Genomic DNA, 23,589 nt, shown 5'->3' on the forward strand with positions numbered 1-23,589 from the left:
TCAGAGAGGAGGGACACTGAGGAGCTGTTAATCAGGTTAGGTGGGCAGAGGCTGAGGGGAATCTTTTTTTTTTTTTTTTAAATAACAATTATTCAGCCATTCTAGCTTTGGATTTTTCACTGGTAGTATGCCAGCCTTTTCAGATGAAGATTTATTTAATTCTGTGCTGTTTGTATTCTAAAATATGACCATTATAAAGAGATTTTCTAGCTGCTGAATGTAGATTTCAAGATGAATTATAGTAGTCTTAATGGTCACAGTGGTTTAAAGAAGTCCAATTTTTCTTAACAGATGATGATATTTTTAGAGCAAATAGAGAAGATCCAAGTGCACAAGAAGGGGGTTCAGGTGAGTGAGTCCTTTTCCATCTGATTCAATAAAATGAGATATATAATATATATATATATATATATATATATATATATATATATATATATATATATATATATATATATATATATATATATATATAAATATATATATATTTTTTTTTTTTTTTTTTTTTTCAATATATCTACACACTCTGTAATTTATTATGTTGAATAACCTATTTATAAGCGTAAGGGTGAACTGTCACTATAGTAGTCAGCATATTACAGGGACCCATCTGCTCTACTGATATTCAAACTGCAAAGTTGTTAGTTCTTCCTGTTGATTCATGATGGCTACACCGCTCTACAGGTTGTCTGTGCTATTGCAGCTAAGCCTTGACTCTGGTATAGTCGAAGACGCTCCGTAAGATAGTACCTAGCCCCTTTGATCCAATCAATTAATGTTTTTTTACCCTTTATAACCAACCATTATTTCCCAGCCCCTTAACCCAATTAACGACAGAGACCATAATTTGTTGGAATAATATAGGCCACAGCAGCCTCTTTTATTAACATAAAACAGTTAACAATAAATGTAAGAAAACATTAGCATATTTATTTAAAACTAGGAGAAGTCCTTGGAGCCCACATGAATCTGGTGATTTAACAACCCATAACGTGAACATAACCAAAACCAATCATTTTACTCCCAGCCGGTGTAAACCTGGCTCGGGAGCACCAAAAACCCACAAGTGGGTTCACTGTTCACGTTAATAATCTGGAGATCCGAGCACCCTTGCCGGAACTCCCCACCACGATTCACCAGATCCGAAACATATTAAACACCATAACAGGGGAGCCATACGCCAATGGACCCCCCAAACCAATTTCAACCAACTCCAAGGACTCCCCCCAGCCACCACAACGAAAGGCCTTTGAACCCCTTAAAGGCCCGAGACCCCACCGGAACGAAAAGCCATGGCCCTTTCAGTGCCTTCCTGTAAAGCAAGAGACCAAAAATCCATCCCCACGGCATTCAAATGAACCCCGTCAGCCAACCAATATTCACCTTTACCCGTTTCCAATTCGAAATGTCTCACCGCCACATCCCCATTTCGAGCCACAAAATAGGACACCGCCCTGTTCACCTTAATCCTGGCCTTAAGTTTTTCTAAAGACTGCATATGTTTCCAACGTTTACGTGGCACGATTTCGGACCACACAATGGTCAAACCCGGGTACAACACCCATAACCGCAAGCAATCCTGCTTAATATCCTTTATAAGTTCCCGAAAAGGCCGAACCGCCAGATCATTGCCCCCAACATGCAAAATCAGAAGATCCGGGGCTTTATCCAAACTCACACTATTGTGTATCTCCCGCAACACTCGGTTCCATACCATCCCCCGAAAACCCAACCACCGTATTAGTGCAACGCTGCGATCAAAACCTGCCCTCCCTCCGCACGTCCGCGCTCAGAGCTCCCCAATGCACATACGAGTGTCCGAGAATCCACACCAGTAATGCCCGGGAACCTGAAAAACAAAACACAATTGGAATTTAACCACGCACCTTAAAACTCGCCAGCTAGCGTAACTCTTTTATTGAAGCCCTTTTACCATGCCCTGTGGCCGCACATAGCTATGAAATCTGCTTGAGTGCCACCTACCGATCCGCCGAATGGCAGCAGCCCCCAAACCTCCAATTGCTGCCTCCGTCGCAGCCCCAATACGAAAAGAATGGGAAGCAAAACCGGCCCCATCCAAACCCAACAACGCAATAGCCTTTTTAAAGACTGCCGTGAATTGATAGCGAGACAAGCAAGAGCCGTCTTGATGACATAGCAAAGACCTATTGCGCCTAGGTTGGAGACCCCAAAACTCGTGCAGACATGTAACAGGACACATAGCCGAACCCGCGACTGAGCCCAACACGATTCTGCTACCCCGACCCTCCTGATCCGATTTAGATCGCCGCAACCACAGCTCCACGCACCCCTTAGACAAAAATACATCCCTGGCCAACAAACCCCCTGACGCCTGTTTGTTAGGTGACACCAACTCTCCCACGCGAAAAGCCCCAAAAAAGGCAAGCGAAAAGGCTAGCCGAAACAAAGCAAGCTCAAAAACTGAAAAACATACCGATACCAACACCTCACCCAACTTCTCTAACACGGCAAAAGAAACCGGCCGCCTAGAATCCAATTTCTCCGGACGCCGTCTAAAACCCTTCACTGCCCACTGCACCAAAAAAGCCTTGGTGATATCCTCTAAACCCCGCAATTTGAAACCAAATGCCAAAGCCGCCATGACTCTTGACACTTTTGAAGAAGACCATCCGCTCGACGCCCCGCGACTCAACCACGATAGCAAGATACCCACCTGTTCCTGCTGACTAACCCCGCAAGAACCTGCTGGAAACAACGCCACCCACTCCCTCCAAATCAACTGATACGCCTCCCAAGTTCTAGGAGCCAACGACGCCTTAATCAACGCCTCTGCGTCCCGGATACCACCAGCCAAAGTTCCGCCGGGCACTCCAAACCGACCGTCTGCGCCTCCGGGGCCAACAACCGAAAACGATCGAACTGTAAACGAGAAAGAGAGTCAGCGATGCCATTATGATCCCCGGGTACATGTGACGCTGTAACGTGCGCATTCAAATTCCGACACAACAACACCAACTGCCGTAACACGCACACCACTGGAGGCGATGATGCGGACAAACTGTTGATCGCGCAAACCACCCCCAAGTTATCTCAATGGAAACGAACTCGCCTGTTTCGAAAAAACCCTTGCCACAAAAGCACTGCTACCAAAATGGGAAAGATTTCCAAAAGCGCAATGTTACTAACTAGACCCGCAGAAATCCAACTCGCTGGCCATGCAGCCGCACACCATTGGCCCTGAAAATACGCTCCAAAGCCCGACCCTCCTGCGGCATCGGTGAACAACTCCAAAGATTCGTTATCAATCACCCTCTCGATAAACAAAGACCTGCCATTATAAGTCTTCAAGAATTCATTCCACACTGCCAAATCCTCTTTATGCTCAGCTGACAAACGTACAAAATGATGCGGAGCCTTAACTCCCGCCGTAGCACAAGCCAACCTCCTGGAAAAAACCCTGCCCATCGGCATGACACGACAAGCAAAATTCAGCTTACCTAGCAATGACTGCAAATCTCGCAAGGGCAACTTGCGGAGGCGACCAGCCCGCTGCACATCGTCCCTAAGACCCGCCAGCTTGTCCTCTGGCAACCTGAACTCCCACAAAACAGTATCGATGACGATACCCAAAAAACATAAACATGTACTCGGACCTTCGGTCTTACCGGGAGCCAACGGAACTCCGAAACGAGAAGCCACCCATTCGATTGCTCTCAAAATTCTGGAACAACAGTCAGACCCAGCCGGGCCAACCCACAAAAAATCGTCCAAATAATGCAAAACCGAATCATAACCAGAAACGTCCCGCACCACCCATTCCAAAAAGGAACTGAACGCCTCAAACAAGGCACAAGATAAAGAACAGCCCATGGGCAAACATCTATCAACAAAGAAATGGTCATCCCAAAAGCAACCCAAAAGTCTAACGCTAGACGGATGAACAGGCAGCAAACGAAAAGCAGATTCTATATCTGTCTTGGCAAGAAGGGCGTCTTTTCCGCACTTCTGCACCCAAACCACCGCCTCATCAAAAGATGCATACACCACCGAACACAATTCGGGGTCAGTACCATCATTTACTGACCGACCCTTGGGATACGACAAGTGCTGAATCAGCCGAAATTTACCAACCTCCTTCTTAGGAACTACCCCCAACGGGGAAACAACTAAGTCCTCAAACGGAGCCTGTTCAAAAGGACCCGCCATACGCCTCAGCACCACCTCCTTACTCAATTTATCCGAAACAACGTCAGCATGTAACAAAGGGGAGCAAAAATCTTTCTTAACACAAGGAACCACAAAAGACGGAGCCGGAATAACAAAACCATCCGTAAAACCAGCCAACAACAAGGCCGCCTTTTCCCTATCCGGATATCTATCTAGATAAGGGGCCATCCTTTCCTCCATCACCGGTGTCTCCCCCTTGGGAATTGCCTGAACCGGCCTTTCCCTTACCCTTTTTAAAACACTTCGCGGCACCATGGGAGGAGCCGCTACAGTGCGAGCACAAGTGTTTAAACTTACAATTGACTCCGAATTTGCACTGTCCTTCATTAAACTGCCAGCACACGCCCAACTTCTGTCCGCTTGTCTGGCCAGCGCAACCTGAGGAACCTCCGGCACCAGACTGCGCACCTCCGGCCCCACCAGGAAAGGGATGACCAAACCTATACTGGGCCATGACCCGTAGCCAAAGACCAATATCTTTTTGGTCCCACCTAATAGCCGGCCGAACCGCTTTCTAAACTGCTCATCATATCTGAGCCACGCTTGACCACCATACACCCTATGCGCTTCGCTGATGGAATCCATGTAACAAAATAACCCCGAACAATTTTCGGGAGCCTTCTCACCTATAACACTGGCCAGGATGGCGAAAGCCTGCAGCCAGTTATTAAAGGTCTGGGGAATCAAACGCCACCGCCGTTTTTCTTCCTCCTCTTTTTTAGAATCCTTCCTTCTTCCCCTTATCAAGGTTGAATTTTTTCAACGGAAGCAATGAAAAAATTTCCACATATTCATCCTTAGCTATCGTTTCCTTAACTTCTTTCTTAAGATGGGCACCCAGCGGGCCCTCAAAACATACGTAAACCTCCTCGTGCGCCCTATCGTCTAAGTGGATCCTGCACTCCTTCTCTTTTTCGGTCTGCACCGAAACGGAAACCGGTTCAGTAACCACAGTCTGCGCCGCCACTGGACCACCCAGTCCAGATTGCCAGCTCGACCACGCTCCCAAATAACTCTGCGAGCTCACCCCGCGATCCAACCTTGCTAGCAAGCTCTGCACATTCGCAAAAAGTTCCCGGACCCCTGCAACTTCCCCCCGCCTCCTGCAACCCCCGACCCAACTGCTCCGCCAGGCGCCCCCTGACCTCTACTAATTGCAGGCGACCAAACATCTGTAGTGCAAGACTGAAACACAGACATGGACGCATACTCACCAGGCTGCGAGGAATCTGTGGTCCCTCCAGCCGAAGTGCTGGCATCCAGACGTCGACGCGCTGTCCAATCCGCCACCGACCCATCCACCAGGTGTCCATGTTGCAGCCCATCCGACCCGCTTTGGTCCACCAGGTGTCCCTGTTGCAGCCCATCCGACCCGCTCTGGAATGCCGCCGATACGGGCTGCCACTGGTTCGGGCTCCACGCGCCCGGGGATGCTGCAGTCTGTACTGAAGAGCTTGAGCCGTGCCGCTCGGTGCTCGCCGCCGGAAGCCGTCCAGACCGCGGCCCAGGATCAGGGGAACCCCCCGCTGCTGCTGGAGAGGCCAGCCCGGCGTCGTCCAGCCTCGGGCCGCCCGCACCTGCGACCGCCATCGAAACTCTGGACCTGGTCAATATCGCTGAGGCAGGCTGCGCGGCAGGGGCATCACCGCCGTGGCCTCCCGATGCTGCAGGCCCCGGGCGCCGTCCGGCGCGTCTTGGCTCCGCCCCCACCGCACCACGAGGTGAGGGCCTCGCAACCGCCGCTATGCCCCATCCGGCCGTAGGATTCCTCCCAGGCCGAGGCCTACTAACCGCTGCCCTTACCGGCGCCCGGCCTGGAGGGTCCCGGGAGGGGCTCCGGCGCCTGCGGGGGGCACTTGTACCAGAATCAGGTGACAGCCGCTCGGGGGGCCGCGACCTCCGAGCTCGCCGCTCCAAAGGGGGGGACCGCTGACGAGGGTCCTCCGCCGCTGCCGTCCACCAGATGAGCCACTTGCGCTTCTAGCCACCCGGGAGGGCGCAACGCTGCAGCCGCCCTCAGGCTCTCCAATACGGCATCCACGCTGGCCATGTCGCTTCTCCAGAGGTGAGCGGGAAACTGACCAGCCCCCAACCCCTGCTATTCACATTACCCCTCCAGGCCAGCCTACCCCTTTCTAATTAACCTAAAAACGCCCACCTCCTCCTCTCCTACCCGTGTCATGATGGCCTTTGCTTAGGCCGCGGGGGGAGGGGGCGGCTCGCTCCGGCCTGCCCTTATCCACTGAGATTGCTGCAGTCTTGACCATTCGATGCAATTCTTTGATGCATTGTTTCTCCTTGTGGAGAGTGACATAAGTTTGTCAAGGTGAGGAAACTTAAGGTACCGTCACATTTAGCGACGCTGCAGCGATCCAGACAACGATCGCGATCGCTGCAGCGTCGCTGTTTGGTCGCTGGAGAGCTGTCATAGACAGCTCTCCAGCAACCAACGATGACGGTCCCCTGGTAACCAGGGTAAACATAGGGTTTCTAAGCGCAGGGCCGCGCTTAGTAACCCGATGTTTACCCTGGTTACCAGCGTAAACGTAAAAAAACAAACAAACACTACATACTTACCTTCTGCTGTCTGTCCTCTGGCGCTCTGCTACTCTGCACTGACTGTGAGCCCCAGCCGGAAAGTACAGCGGTGACGTCACCGCTGTGCTCTGCTTTCCGGCTGGCCGGCGCTCACAGTGCAGAGAAGCACAGCGCCGGGGGACAGACAGCGAAAGGTAAGTATGTAGTGTTTGTGTTTTTTTTTTTTTTTTTTTTTTTACGTTTACGCTGGTAACCAGGGTAAACATTGGGTTACTAAGCGCGGCCCTGCGCTTAGTAACCCGATGTTTACCCTGGTTACCAGTGAAGACATCGCTGAATCGGCGTCACACACGCTGATTCAGCGATGTCTGCAGGAGGTCCAGCGCCGAAATAAAGTTCTGGACTTTGTGCTCCGACCAACGATGGCACAGCATGATCCTGATCACTGCTGCCTGTCAAACTCAACGATATCGCTAGCCAGGACGCTGCAACGTCACGATTGCTAGCGATATCGTTGAGTGTGAAGGTACCTTTACAGCCGCAATGCTCCTCTGGGAAATATGCAAATTGTCTCTTCAGAGAGGAAGAAGACTAGAACTCTAGTGCCACCTATTGGAAGTAGCAATCCTAACAGTCAGTCGACCCTTTAACGAGCCTTCTCACATGACTTGGGATAATAGCCAAACCAGAATCTCAATTTGCAGACACTGTGTTTTCAGTTTTGCATTTTCGTTTTTCACTCCCCTCCTTCCCAGAGCTATAACTTTTTTTTACTTTTCCCTCAATATGGCCATGTGAGGGCTTATTTTTTGTGGGACGAGTTGTACTTTTGAACGACGCCATTGGTTTTACCATGTCGTATACTAGAAAAGGGGGAAAAAAATTCCAAAAAGTGCAATTCCATGCGTGTTTTTTGTTTGGCTTTTTTTGCTAGGTTCACTAAATGCTAAAACTGACCAGCCATTATGATTCCCCAGGTCATTACAAGCTCATAGATGAAAAATAACCTAGACATGTTTGGTGTCTAAGTAGTGAAAAAAATTCCAAACTTTGCTAAAAAAACAAACAATTGCACAATTTTCCGTTACCCCAGGCTTCTCCATTTTTCGTGATCTTGGGTTGGGTGAGGGTTTATTTTTTTGCATGCCAAGCTGGTGTTTTTAACCCCTTTCTGCCAGCTGATGGAATAGTACGTCAGCTGGCAGATCCCCCGCTTTGAGGTGGGCTCCGGCGGTTAGCCCACCTCAAAGCCGCGACATGTCAGCTGTTTTGTACAGCTGACATGTGCGCGCAATGAGCGCGAGCGGAATCGCAATCCGCCCGCGCCCATTAACTAGTTAAATGCCGCCGTCAAGCGCTGACAGCGGCATTTAACTAGCGCTCCCGGCCACGCGGCCAGCAGTGCTCGCACTGCTGACCCCCGTCACATGATCGGGGGTCAGCAGTGCATTGCCATAACAACCAGAGGTCTCCTTGAGACCTCTATGGTTGTTGATGGCCGATTGCTTTGAGCGCCACCCTGTGGTCGGCGTTCAAAGCGACCCTGCATTTCTGCTACATAGAGGTGATCTGTACTTCACCTCTATGTAGCAGAGCCGATCGAGTTATGCATGCTTCTAGCCTCCCATGGAGGCTATTGAAGCATGCCAAAATTTAAAAAAAAAAAGTGATTAAAAATGTAAAAAAAAAAATATATAAAAGTTCAAATCGCCCCCCTTTCGCCCTAATCCAAATAAAACAATTAAAAAAAAATCAAACATACACATATTTGGTATCGCCACGTTCAGAATCGCCCGATCTATCAACAAAAACAAAGGATTAACCTGACCGCTAAATGGCGTAGCGAGAAAAAAAATCAAAACGCCAAAATTACGTTTTTTTGGTCGCCGCGACATTGCATTAAAATGCAATAACGGGCGATCAAAAGAACATATCTACACCAAAACGGTATCATTAAAAACGCCAGCTCGGCACGCAAAAAATAAGCCATCACCTGACCCCAGATCACGAAAATTGGAGACGCTACAGGTATCGGAAAATCGCACAATTTTTTTTTTTTTTTTTTAAGCAAAGTTTGGAATTTTTTTTCACCACTTAGATAAAAAATAACCTAGTCATGTTAGGTGTCTATGAACTCGTAATGAACTGGAGAATCATAATGGCAGGTCAGTTTTAGCATTTGGTGAACCTAGCAAAAAAGCCAAACAAAAAACAAGTGTGAGATTGCACTTTTTTTGCAATTTCATCACACTTGGAATTTTTTTCCCGTTTTCGGTTACATGGCATGGTAAAACCAATGATATCGTTCAAAAGTACATCTCGTCCCGCAAAAAATAAGCCCTCACATGACCATATTGACGGAAAAATAAAAAAGTTATGGCTCTGGGAGGGAGGGGAGCAAAAAACGAAAATGAAAAAGCGGAAAAAGCTCCGGGGGTGAAGGGGTTAATAATACCATTTTGGTGCAGATACTGTGCATTAAAATGCAACAACAGGCGATCAAAAAACATAATGTCGCAGCAACCAAAAAAGGAATTCTGGCATTTTGACTTTTTTTTTTTTCACGCTACGCCATTTAGCAATCAGATGAATCCTTTCTTCTATTTTTTAAAATTGATCGGGTGATTCTGAACGCGGCAATACCAAATATGTGTAAGTTTGATTTTATTTTGAATGGGGCAAAAGGGGGGTGATTTAAATATTTAAATATTTTTAAAAACCTTTTTAATTTTGGCATGCTTCAATAGCCTCCATGGGAGGCTAGAAGCTGCCATAACTCGATCGCCTCTGCTACATAGAGGCGATGCTCAGATCGCCCCTGTGTAGCAGAATTACAGCATTGCTATGAGCTCTAACCAATGGGTGGTGCTCATAACAATCTGGCATCAACAACCATAGAGGTCTCAAGGAGACCTCTGGTTGTCATGCCGATGCACCGATGACCGGTGCTCGCATTTCCGGCCGGATAGCGAGAAGTGCTTGTTAAATGCCACTGTCAGTTTGACAGCAGTATTTAGCTAGTTAATAGGTGCGGGCGGATCGCGATTGCGCCTATTGTGGGCACATGTCAGCTGTTCAAAACAGCTGACCTGTCCTGGCTTTGATGCGGGCTCACCACCGGAGCCCACATCAAAGGGGGGTTCTGCCATCGGATGTACTATTCCGTCCGATGGCAGGAAGGGGTTATCAATGTTACATCATTTCCCTTCTATACCCTCTGTTGAAGGAGTTAAGAGGGGCTGTCATGAAGATCTGGAGAGTCTGTCATGTTATCTGTCTTTCTGAGTGCCTCTCAGTTGCTTTATGACCACAGACAACATAAGAAGAGTAGAATTTACGAAACAAAATGAGCCTCCCTAATCTAAATGGTGCAAAATTTTTCACGTAACTCAATTGCTAAAATACATTTTGGCCCCAAATAGAAAAAATATTTAGAATTGAGTCCTCAGTGGTTGATACCTTTTTAATGGCTAACTGAAAAGATGGTAACAAATTGCAAGCTTTCCAGACTACACAGGTGTCTTCGTCAGGCAAAGACTAATAGAAATTCTGAAGAATCACATTTATGCACAACATAGCCCAGAAATAATGCAATAGATAAGACAGGTGATGTGAAGCAGAACTACCATTATGTGAAAGTGATAAACAGTTATGTCCATAAGTATTTGAACAGATGCAAATAGATGCATTTAAGTAAAAAACAAAAATTTGTCCCCAAAAAGTGGACAACCCCATCCCGACATGCGCAGTGTATATATGGAGCTGCGTTTCCACAAATTGCCGTATATACACTGCGTGATTATGGTGCTGGCTCACGCTGAGCGCCGCCACCATTAAATGTGGGTGTTGGCTCTATGTAAGAGCTGACACCCTGCAGCAACTCCCACGACTGTTGCTACCACTGTTCAAGGGTGTTGAACTCCTCTGATGCTGTCGGTAGTACCAGCGACATCAAGAAGCATCGCCAAGGAAGGGAGCTCTCCGTGCTCCCATCGGCACAACGCGATCGCATTGTGCTGACGGTCTGAATGCTAAAGATGGCTGCGGAGTCACCCAGGGAAGGTGGCCTGTTAACTCCTGCTCAGAGCACGAGCTGACTCAAGTCCTCTCTCCCTGGTTGAAAGAAGGCAATTTAATGGCCTGCAATGCAGAAGCATTGCAGACTATTAGTTCGCAATCAGTCAGTGGAAAATTCATTCCCCATCCTGGAACAATGTAAAAAAGTAAGACAAAAGCGTTGGAATTTAAAATAAATTAAATAAAATATATGTATATATATATATAATTTTTTAGAACGAAAAAGAGAGTATTGATCCATTAAATACATTTATGTAAAAACAAAAAGTACACATTTGCTATCGCCACGACCAAGACAACCGAACCTATAAAACTGTCCCACTAAAAAATAAAGCATGCAAGGCAAAAACAATGTTTTATCATACCGCAGAACAAAAAGTGGAATAAAACGCGATAAATATAAATAAAAATGGTAGAGCTGAAAACATCATCTTTTCCCGCAAAAAAGCAAGCTGCTATTCAGCACCATCAGCGGAAAAATAAGTTTTATAGTTCTCAGACTAAAGCGATGCAAAAAAAAAAAAAAAAAAATTATATATATATATATATATATATATATAATTTTTTTTTTTTATGTAAAACTCCAAAACGTTAACAAAATAAATGTGATATTGCTGTAATCATACCGACCCGAAGAAATAAAGCTGCCTTACCAAATTTTACCATACATGGAACGGCCTAAAAGGAAACCCCAAAAAGAATTCCTGAATTGCTGGTTTTTGTTCTTTCTTCCCAAATATCAGAATAGAAAGTGATCAAAAAATGTCATGTGACCAAAAATAGTACCAATAAATACATCAACTCGTTCTGCAAAAATCAAGCCTTCACATGATTATAAGCTGAAAAATGAACAAAAATTATGAACAAAAATTATAGCTATCTAAATATAGCGATGCAAAAACTTGTTTTTGCAATAAAAATAATCATTTAGTGTGTGTGTGTGTGACAGCAGCCAAACCTAAAACATACAAACATCAATCTGGTATTGCTGTAATTGTACCGACCCGAAGAATAAAGTCTCCTAATCACTTATACCGCACGAGGAATGGCATAAAAGATAAATAAAACCAATTCTTCACCTGCTGTTAATTTGTTCATTCTGAGCGCAGCAAGGCTCGGGGTACATTTATCCTGCGATCTGCACTTAGTGCTTACATTGGGGTTTCCTTGTAAATATCTGAAATACGTGATTCACATGGAACCTCTGGCGGAAGATTGACGCCAGAGGACCCGTGATCCTGCGGTGTCCATCTTTTTAGATGTGTGGTCTGATAGTTTTTGTGCATTTCTGAAAAGTACTCCACTGAACAGAGGCCAGATGGAGTCCAGAGTAACTCTGCTGCCTCATTATAGTGAATGGACCCCTTGTAGGTGTCATCTGGATTACATCACTCAGACTTAGATGGAAACCCCAAATTAAGTGCTCGGCGTAGAGTGCCGTATAAGCATGATTCCAAATTCTCTCCATGCATGTGTCGTGACTGTCACACAACCACGACACATACAGCTGTGGAGCCGAACAGCTGATCAGCCGGAGCAATCCAGGAAGCCAGGTTCACTCTGCAGCTTATTCGGTAAGCGCTATAGCTTGCCGAACAAGCAGTGACCGTATCAAATTCGTTCATCTCTACTCCTCAACCGCCAAAAGAAATTCAGTAAATTCTGTGCTCCCAAATCCTTTCCTCCTTTCTGAGCCCCACAGTGTACCTAAATGACATATAGCATCCACATGCTTGGCGTTTCTGTAGTGATGAGAGCCCACCTAAATTACGGGTGCATGTCTCCAGAAGTACAGTACGTGCTGGGCACAACGTACTGGGCACAACGTACTGGTCACTACAACAGCAGTTTGCAATTTTCATTCAACATCATCCACTGCTGCTTTGACTCATGAAGTCAAAATAGTCATACTACATCTGTAGATAAACTCCCAAAGTGCTCTTCTAGCACATCAGGCTCTCTGTAAGGAGTCTGAAAACTATTCTAGGAAATTCTATGCTCCAGGAGGCAAATGGCGCTCCGTCCTTCCCACATGGCTAAGTAATACTGTACAGCAACATATGGGGTATTTCCACATTCGGCAGAAATTGTGGGACACATTTTGGTGCCATTTTTAACAATTTCTTAGTGTGAAAATGAAAAATACGGGGCTAAAACAAAATTTTGATTGTATTTTTCTGTACTGCTCAATGATATAAAATTCTGTGATCCTCCTGTGGTGTCAATATGATCACTCCATGCCTACATGAATTCATTGAGATGTGTAGTTTGTAAAACGGGGTCACTTATGGGATTTTTGATGTACTGGCACCTCAGGAGCTCTACCAATGTGACTTGGTACCCTCAGACTAGTCCAGCAAAATATGAACTTCAAAAACAAGATTTTTGTGGGAAAAAAAAATTACCGTATATACTCGAGTATAAGCCAAGATTTTCAGCCCAAATTTTTGTGCTGAAAGTGCCCCTCTCGGCTTATACTCGAGTCACGGTCGGCGGGGGTGAGGGGGAGAGAGCGTGTCGCATATTCACCTAGTCCCGGCTCTCCCCCTGCCCGTCCCACGGTCTTCGGTGCCGCAGCTCTTCCCCTGTTTAGCGGTCACATGGTACCGCTCATTAAAGTTATGAATATGGACTCCACTCCCATAGGGGTGGATCCGCATATTAATTTCTCTAATGAGCGGTAACTGTGACCGCCGCTGACAGAGGAAGAGGCTGCGGCACCCGGAGACCAGCTGTCCGGGATAAGGAACTAGGGACGCCGGGAGCAGGTAAGTATGTCATAGTTACCTGTCCACGTTCCACCCGCCGGGCGCCGCTCCGTCTTCCGCGTCCTCTTGCTCTGACTGTTCAGGTTAGAGGGCGCGATGATGTACTAGTGTGCGCGCCACCCTCTGCCTGAACAGTCAGTGCGGAGAGACGCTGAGACTGGACGCTGAGGAGCTGCAAGCAAGAGAGGTGAGTATGTCGTGTTTTTTTTTTTTTTTTTTATTGCAGCAGCAGCATTGTATATTGCACAGATTTATATGGAGCATCTGTGGGGCCATAATGAAGGGTGCAGAGCATTCTATATGGCACAGCTTTATATGGAGCATCTATGGGGCCATAATCAACGGTGCAGAGCATTATATATGGCACAGCTTTCTATGGGGCCATAATGAACGGTGCAGAGCATTATATATGGGGCAGCTTTATGTGGAGCATCTATGGGGCCATAATGAACGGTGCAGAGCATTATATATGGGGCAGCTTTATGTGGAGCATCTATGGGGCCATAATGAATGGTGCAGAGCATTATATATGGGGCACAGCTTTATGTGGAGCATCTATGGGGCCATAATGAATGGTGCAGAGCATTCTATATGGCACAGCTTTATGTGGAGCATCTATGGGGCCATAATGAACGGTATGGAGCATCTATTTTTATTTTTGAAATTCATCGGTAGCTGCTGCATTTTCCACCCTAGGCTTATACTCGAGTCAATAAGTTTTCCCAGTTTTTTGTGGCAAAATTAGGGGGGTTGGCTGATACTCGAGTATATGCGGTATATATAATTTTTTTTTTTTTAAAACTTTCACAGATCAGGGTTGTAAAATTCCGTGACGCATCTGTGGGTTCAAGATGCTCAACACACGTCTAGGGGCTCTAATTTCCAAAATAGTTTTGTGGGTGGTGGTCCACTGATTAGGCACATCAGGGGCTCTCCAAACACATGACACTCTCTCAGAACATCATTTCAAAATCTGTGTTGCAAAACCTCACTCCATCCATTCTGAGCCCTGCCGTGCACACAAATAGTAGTTTTCCTCAACATACTCGGTATGTCGAGTTTCCCTAGGGTGATCAAGTACAGACAGAGTACCGCAGGTGCTCGAGTGAGATTTTCACGTCCCCGTGACTGCAAGTATCATGGCTGTGTAACAGCTGTGACACTTAGGGACGTGAACATCTAACTCGAGCACCCGCTATACTCTGCATACCTGAGCACCATAGGCTACTTCTAGTAAGGAGCACTTGAGCTCATCACTAATTAAAACCTCTGTGCTTCTTCTTCCACAGGCTCAGCTGAAGTAGCCATTGCAGTGTTTCTTGGCATCTGCATCCTGGTTGTCCTTGCTGTGATCGGATACTGCTACCTGAAAAAGAAAGGCAGTCGTAAGCGGACAACGAATGTAAACAACACTGTTGTGTCTGCGACAGAAGACACCGAGCACCTTGTATATAATCGGACCACCAAGCCAGTTTGATTGGCTAGTGCCAACCTATGGAAAAATATATTTGCCATTAGACTTTATTCAACACTCCATGCTGAGGTCTAGAGCACTGAACTTTCACAAAGGCCCTTAGTGGGTAAAGAAGACTAGAAGACTAATTTCTTTCCTTTGCCAAATGATGGAAGCCACCACAGCCTGCAGACTAGGGCATAGGCAGAATTTTTCTTCATGGGGAGGAGGTGTAGTTATTGTTTTCTTACATAATTTCTTTATTTCCTCTTTGTGCTCCTGCCCATTGCTTATAAAATCAGTCACTTGCGACACGAGCCCACTGTAGTAAACAGGTGACCAGTGATGTAATGTTAGTACGTGATGTGGTGCCATCAGCTGGCATCTTTTTAAGTTATATATCGATCCTTTTAATACTCCTTTGCCTGTGCACCTGCTTGTCAATACTTTTTTTTTTTTTGTCTTCATTTTAATATATATTGTAGATATAGTATTGTAACAATGTTTTATTTGGCAAGTTCTCGTTAGTGTGAAGAATCAACTTTTCCTCTTTTGTCAGTAAATCTCCTGTATATAAATGAAAGGTACTGTAAATGGCTATAGCCTAGAACGATTTCACACATTTTATTTTCTGTATTAGACCTATGAGTTAATTAAAGGGGTAATTTCCGTTTTCAGAAATGAGTATTTTCAGATGGCTTGTGTAAATACAAGCATTTTGCAATTTACTGTTTTTAAAATTTTAGTTGGCTCTTGAGATATTAGCACTTATGTTTACATGTCGTTGCCTTGTAAACCCAGCACCGCTGCTAGAAATCGGAACATTTGCAGTGTTTAATAGTGCCACCTCCTTTCTACTGGCCTTTTATGGCCTGGATCGCTGGAGTGTGCGATTTACTTCCTATTCCTGGTCAGCTTCAGAGTAACTTAAAAGCTAGACACCAGTGGTGGTCGGTCTCCTTGGTGAGAAGTTGTAAACAAAAGAAAAGTGTTAATATCTCAAGAACGAGTAAAAATTTTAATGAACAGTTAATTACAAAAGTGCTTGTTTTTTCAAGATCTATCTGACCAAATCCATTTGTGACAATGAGAAAAATAATACAAAATGTATCTTTTTTTTATAGTTATTCCTTAATGATAACTATTAACTATTGAGGAATAATAGTCACGTTTTACAATGCTTTACTAATTTAGAACTGGTTGGCCAGTATACCATGGATCAGAAACCGGTCACATAAGTATCTTAAAAGATCCAAAAATGGAAACGCGTATCATACCCACAATAGAGATGGTAATGCAATGGGGGTTTGAGCTTAGACAGATTATTCTGTAATTTATGCAGAAGCTCCAAATATTAACTTCCTCCTGAAAATATATGAATTTGACCTTCGGCACAGTGTATTGTTCAGGGGGTAAAGCAGTTTTTCAAGATCATGTAAAAATAAAAAAACACAAAAAAAAATCCAAGGCAGACAATGTGTTAAAAAAAATAAATGTAGCAATATTCAGTGATCTCCACTGGAGTTTGTACATCATCCCTGTAGACTATCTACACATGTAAGTGCTATAGCCGATCATCCGCCTCAGAGGTCACTTGCGTAGATAGGTCCAAGAAAAAAGAGCTGATGGGGGATATAATGGAGGAGTATGAGTTTGCTAACATTACCGGCATTTAAGCCAAATATTTTATGATCTTTGAAGGCTCCTATAGTCACGTAATCAGTTTGGCCATGTATGCAAGTGGTCTCGATAGTCTTTTAAGAAGTGGTAAGATCCAGGATGACCTGGATGAGCAGTTGCAATATGGTCCAACACATTGCGGATGAGTGTCATCTTCTCCTTCCCAGATTAGTGTTGAATCTATGGCTCTTCTAGGACTATACCATTACCAGAAGTTCTCCTACGATTCAAAGATTGGAAGTGCTTGTATAATATGGAGTTATTAAACAGATATGTATAGTTTTATTTTCTTCGAGGTTTTAACACCAAAGTATTGTTTGTTCCATTAACAGAATGTGGAATAAAAGGAAAAAACAAACTACTGTGAATATTGATTTATTACAGCGAGATGTGTTTTATTTAAAGTGCAGATTCAATTACATTTGCCACATGCTGTTTAACCCCTTAGTGACAGATCCAATTTGGTACTTAATGGCCGAGCCAATTTTTGCGATTCTGACCACTGTCAATTTATGAGGTTATAACTCTGGAACGCTTCAACGGATCCCGCTGATTCTGAGATTGTTTTTTCGTGACATATTGTACTTCATGTAAGTGGTAACATTTCTTCGATATTACTTGCGATTATTTATGAAAAAAATGGAAATATGGCGAAAATTTTTTAAATTTTGCAATTTTCAAACTTTGTATTTTTATGCCCTTAAATCAGAGAGATATGTCACGAAAAATAGTTAATAAATAACATTTCCCACATGTCTACTTTACATCAGCACAATTTTGGAAACAAGATTTTTTTTTTTTGTTAGGAAGTTATAAGGGTTAAAAGTTGACCAGCAATTTCTCATTTCTCTAGTAGCCTTCCACGAAAGCCACCAGGAGGTTGTCTCCATTCCCTAATGGGGGACAGGAAGCACAAGAGGTTAAAAACCCCTCCCACCTCCCATTAACCAGTGTCTTTCCTGTCCCCCATGGGGCATGGAGAGGTTCCTGGTGCGCTGCTGCGGCGGCTCTAAGCAGAGTACCTGTGTTAAATTTCTTGCCGGGCACTTAAGGTCGGGCCCCCCGCGGCTTCCTCCTGCGCTGTGCCTCCCGTCTCCTCGGGATTCTGGGACCGCATTCCCCCGGCCTCCTGCGTCCTCTTGCGGGGATAAAGCTGGTCGGGGTGCCCGCCGGAGGCCTCCCTGAGCTCTCCGGCGTTTCCCCCTCCTAGCGCGCGCTGTTCGGCGACCCGGAAGTCAGGTGACGCTCCACTTCCGGGTCGGCGCTCCTGTGCAGGAGCGATACAGGCCAGAGAAATGGATTACCGAACGGCGTGCGAGGCACGCTGCATCCTCGCACGCCTGCCTGGGACTCCGGAGGGGGAGGGGCGGCTAATTGCCACACGCTGGTGCAGGCTTATTTTCTACATAAGCTGCGAAGACGTCTCAGGTAAGCTGCTGTAAGCATGGATGCGTCTTGCCCTACAGCTGCAGAGCCCAGCGCTCCCCAAGCCCTAGTAAGTACGGCAGAGGGGGTCCCATTTAAAGGCACATTTTTCAATATACCTTTTCTTACACGGCTTCCTCTCTCATTGCAGGGAGTCAAGCCTGGCCCTAAAAACATTACCAAGCGCAAATGTGCCACCTGTAATGTAAAAATGCCACCAGATTGGGAGAAAAAGTTATGCCAACCTTGCACGGATAAAATCGTCAGAGCGGAACACCCTTCTTTGATTGCTGAAATTCGCTCCTTGGTTAGGCAGGAGGTTCAAACCTCTTTGGCCACACTTGCCCCACCTCCACCGCCACCACCATCCTCACCTGGTCCATCACTCCCTAAAAAGAGGAAAATCCAGTAGTACTCGGAGTCAGAGTCTGAGGGGTCTTATACGTCTTCCTCTGTCAAATGGGAAGATGCGGTACCACGTAAATCTGCGGAAATTAGGAAATACCTTTTTTCCTCTGAATATATTGAGGAATTGGTATCTGCAGTGAGGAACACTATGGGGCTAAAAGAGGAATCAGTTCCTCAGTCTATACAAGACGAACTGTTTGGCATACATACTGAAAAACAACCCGGGTTCCCCGTCCATAAAAGCATAATTGATATGATTAATAATGAATGGGAATTGCCTGAGAAACGGCTAACAACGCCTCCAGACTTTAAGCATCGGTTCCCTCTTGAGGAGGACCTAATAAAATGGGACATTCCAAAAATTGATGTCCAGGTGGCTAGAGTGGCTAAAAAGACGGCTCTGCCGTTCGAGGATTCCTCCCAATTAAAAGACCCCTTGGATCGGAAGATTGAGAGCCTTCTCAAAAAATCCTGGGAAACGTCTACCTCAGCCCTCAGATACAATATAGCATCCACCTGCGTGGCCCGCTCTCTCTTTCGTTGGATACAAGAGTTAGAAAGCCACATCTCTCAGGGTACCCCAAGAGAGGAGGTACTGGACTCTTTGCCTATCTTACACAGGGCAACAGGTTTCCTTGCAGATGCCTCACTGGAATCTATCCGGGTGGCCGCCAGATCCTTGGTCCAGACAAATTCAGCCAGAAGAGCTCTCTGGTTAAAGATGTGGAGCGGAGACGTTACGTCAAAAATAAAACTGTGTTCTATTCCCTTTAAGGGTGACTACGTGTTTGGGCCCTCCTTAGATGACATCTTAGAGAAAGCCACAGACAGAAAGAAAACCCTTCCTGAGCAGAGACCTCCCAGGAAGCGTTTTTTTCGACCCTCCCAGCCCCAGCCCTCCCAGGGTAAAGGGAAAGGAAAAACCGGGAGGTGGAGTTATGCTAAGGGGAAGCCTAAAAACATCCTTATTCCCCAACAAACACAACAAGAAAAGCAATGACTCCGATCCGGTGGGGGGGAGGCTTTCGAACTTCGTTCACAGTTGGCAGAATATCTCCAACAGCCCCTGGGTGGTGAGTGTAATCCAACAGGGTCTACTGATAGAGTTCGATGCGCCTCCTCCCAGGATCTTAAGAGTCACCTCCCCGTCATCTCGGGAGACTCAAAAGTTGATGATGGCTGGAATACAGGACTTGCTAGACTCAAGAGCTATATCCATAGTCCCGGTGAACGAGCAAGGGGAAGGACACTATTCCCGTATCTTCATGATAAAAAAGCCTTCCGGGCAATCTCGTATTATAATAAATATGAAAGCTCTCAACAAATACATAACCTACCGCAAGTTCAAGATGGAATCAGTAAAAACAGCCATCCCTCTAATAGCTCCTCATTCATATATGGCAACAATAGACCTCAAGGATGCCTATTTCCATATTCCAATACATCCTCGGCACAGGAAATACCTGAGATTTGCGGTCCAATTCAACCAAAAAATCTTACATTTCCAGTACAATGTTCTCCCCTTCGGGATCTCCTCAGCCCCAAGGGTGTTTTCCAGAGTCATGGCGGAAGCAGTTGCCCATATCAGGAGCCAAGACATCGCTATAGTACCATACTTGGACGACCTGTTAATAATTGGTCCTTCCGCCGAAGTTCTCAATCAGAGAATTTCCAAAACTCTGAACATCTTACAGCTTTTGGGTTGGATTCCAAATCTAAAAAAGTCTCAGCTATCACCATCAAAGGTGAGGAAATTCCTCGGAGTCCTCTTGGATTCAGAAGGTCAAAAATCCTTCCTACCAGAGGAACATCGGATGAATCTAATTTCCAAGGTCTCACACTTCAGGAAACAACGTTCTCCGACCTTACGGGTTGCGATGTCTCTTCTGGGTTCGATGACGGCCTGTATACAATCAGTCCAGTGGGCTCAGAGCCACTCCAGAGTTTTGCAGGCGCACATCTTAGGGAACTGGAACGGGAATCCAAATTCCCTAAACAGAAGAGTTTACACTCCAGGGAAGGTAAAAGCCTCGTTAACCTGGTGGACGATCCAATCAAACCTACTGAAGGGGGTCGACTGGGTGCAAGATCCGCTAATTACAGTAACAACGGACGCCAGTCAAAAAGGTTGGGGAGCAGTGGTCTCGCAAATTCCATTCCAGGGTCTCTGGAATCAGAAGGAAAGCTCCGGTTCCTCCAACTCCAGAGAACTGTTGTTGTTGCGCATCTAAAACACCAGGGGAGTCCAAAGTTCAACCAACTGAAAACAATTTCAAACAGAATATTTTGCTGGGCAGAGAAACATCTCCTCTCACTTTCAGCGATACACCTCAAGGGGTCGGTGAACGTTCAGGCAGATCGCCTAAGTCGTCACGTCTTACATCCAGGAGAGTGGAGCCTGAAGGCGGACGTTTTCAAAATGTTGACAGACAGGTGGGGTCTTCCCGATATAGACCTTCTAGCGTCCACCCAGAATGCACAAGTCGAGAACTACTTCTCCCTAAACCCCAAGGACAGGTCTCAAGGAGTAGACTCCTTTGCTCATACTTGGAGGTTCCATCTAGCATACGGGTTCCCTCCAATACCGTTACTTGCGAAGACCCTCCGGAAGATCCGGGACGATCAGGTCCAGACTATCTTAGTAGCTCCAGCATGGCCGAAGAGGAGCTGGTACCACCTCATCGAAGAACTGAAGGTGGACGGTCCAGTCTTTCTTCAAGTATCAGAAGATCTCCTCTGCCAGGGCCCCTTTTATCATCCAGAACCACAGAAGTTCAAACTGGCAGCCTGGCTATTGAAGCCCAGGTACTAAGAGCTAGGGGCCTTTCAGAGTCGGTAATATCTACTCTACAGAAATCTAGAAAACCTATTACCAATGCCATATATGGCAAAATCTGGAATAGATTCTCCTCGTGGTGTCATCCTCATAAACCTGACCCTTTTCATCCTAATATTTCACAAATATTAGATTTTTTACAAAAAGTATTAGAGTTGGGGCTGAAGCCAAGTACCTTGAAAGTTCAAGTGTCAGCCTTAAGTTCCGTCTTTGATCGGGACCTTGCGGGTCATCGTTGGATAAAGAGGTTTATGGTCGCAGCATCAAGACATTGTCCAAGAAGACAAATTTTCGTGCCATCGTGGGACTTAAACATAGTCCTAAAAGGTCTTACGGCTCCTCCATTTGAGCCATTATCATCTTGTTCCTCGCAACTTCTGTCCTACAAGACGGCCTTCTTGGTTGCAATTTCTACCGCAAGAAGAGTAGGGGAAATACAAGCCCTTTCAATAAGAGAACCTTATCTTACCATAAGAGATGATTCCATTGTGTTCCGTCCAGATCCTTGTTTCCTACCGAAAGTAGTGTCAGAATTTCATCGATCACAGGATATAGTCCTCCCATCGTTCTGTCACAATCCTTCAAATCCGGAAGAACACAGATTCCATACTTTGGATGTACGACGTATAGTGTTATATTACTTAGAACATACTAAATCATTTAGAATTGACAAAAATCTCTTCGTTCATCTTTCTGGCAGAAAAAAAGGCAAGAAGGTAGCGAAGAGTACCATTGCCAACTGGATAAAAAAATGCCATTTCTGAAGCATACTCAACTCAGAATATTGCTGTTCCTGCGGGCCTAAAAGCCCATTCCACCAGATCTACTTCTGTCTCTTGGGCTGAAAGGGCTGGCGCTTCATCGGAGCAGATTTGCAGGGCAGCAACATGGTCTTCCCTACACACTTTTACTAAGCATTATAGATTGGACTTCTGGTCCAATCGGGATCTTGCTTTTGGCCGAAAGGTTCTTCAAGTTGTGGTCCCTCCCTAAATACAGAATTGGTTGGCATTCCTCCTGGTGGCTGTCGTGGAAGGCTACTAGAGAAAATAGAATTATTCTTACCGTTAATTCGGTTTCTAGGAGCCTTCCACGACAGCATTAATTCCCTCCCGATGTTCTTGGATATTTTTCTGAGAACCTAAAGGTAACCGGTGCTATGGGTTCTGTTGTAAGTCACTGGTTAATGGGAGGTGGGAGGGGTTTTTAACCTCTTGTGCTTCCTGTCCCCCATTAGGGAATGGAGACAACCTCCTGGTGGCTGTCGTGGAAGGCTCCTAGAAACCGAATTAACGGTAAGAATAATTCTATTTTTTACAACACCATTTTTTTTTAGGGACCACATCACATTTGAAGTCATTTTGAGGGGTCTATATGATAGAAAATAACGAAGTGTGACACCATTCTAAAAACTACACCCTCAAGGTTCTCGAAACCACATTCAAGAAGTTTATTAACCCTTTACGTGCTTCACAGGAACTGAAACAATGTGGAAGGAAAAAATGAACATTTAACTTTTTTTTGCAAACATCTTAATTCAGAACCATTTTTTTTTATTTTCACATGTGTAAAAACAGAAATGTAACCACAAATTTTGTTATGCAATTTCTTCTGAATACGCCAATACCCCATATGTGAGGGTAAACCACTGTTAGGGCGCACCGCAGAACTTGGAAGGGAAGGAGCGCCGTTTTACTTTTTCAATGTAGAATTGTCTGGAATTGAGATCGGACGCCATGTTGCGTTTGCAGAGCCCCTGATGTGCCTAAACAGTGGAAACCCCCCACAAGTGACACCATTTTGGAAACTAGACCCCTTAAGGAACTTATCTAGATGTGTGGTGAGCACTTTGAACCCCCATGTGCTTCAGACGTTTATAACGTAGAGCCGTGAAAAAAAAAATCGCATTTTTTCTACAAAAATGATCTTTTTGCCCCCAAATTTTTATTTTCACAAGGATAACAGGAGAAATTAGACCACAAAAGTTGTTGTGCGATTTCTCCTGAATACGTCGATACCCCATATGTGAGGGTAAACCACTGTTTGGGCGCACCGCAGAGCTTGGAAGAGGAGGAGTGCCGTTTTACTTTTTCAATGTAGAATTGTCTGGAATTGAGATCGGACGCCATGTCGCGTTTGGAGAGCCCCTGATGTGCCTAAACAGTAGAAATCCCCCACAAGTGACCCCATTTTGGAAA

General features: G+C 45.5%; 1 protein-coding gene across 1 annotated transcript in view; it reads left to right on the top strand.

Moving 5' to 3' along the window:
• The window catches only part of SPINT1 (serine peptidase inhibitor, Kunitz type 1), a 50,976-nt gene extending 33,896 nt beyond the window's left edge, over positions 1-17,080 (top strand). Inside the window, exons 9-10 of the mRNA XM_069729926.1 lie at positions 292-348; positions 14,879-17,080. Coding sequence (XP_069586027.1) covers positions 292-348; positions 14,879-15,066 — 245 coding nt within the window. The 3' untranslated portion in view covers positions 15,067-17,080. The remainder of the gene's footprint in view (positions 1-291; positions 349-14,878) is intronic.
• Positions 17,081-23,589: the final 6,509 nt, after the last annotated feature.

Source organism: Ranitomeya imitator, chromosome 1 (genome assembly GCF_032444005.1).
Source record: "Ranitomeya imitator isolate aRanImi1 chromosome 1, aRanImi1.pri, whole genome shotgun sequence".
NCBI classification, from domain to species: Eukaryota; Metazoa; Chordata; class Amphibia; order Anura; family Dendrobatidae; genus Ranitomeya; species Ranitomeya imitator.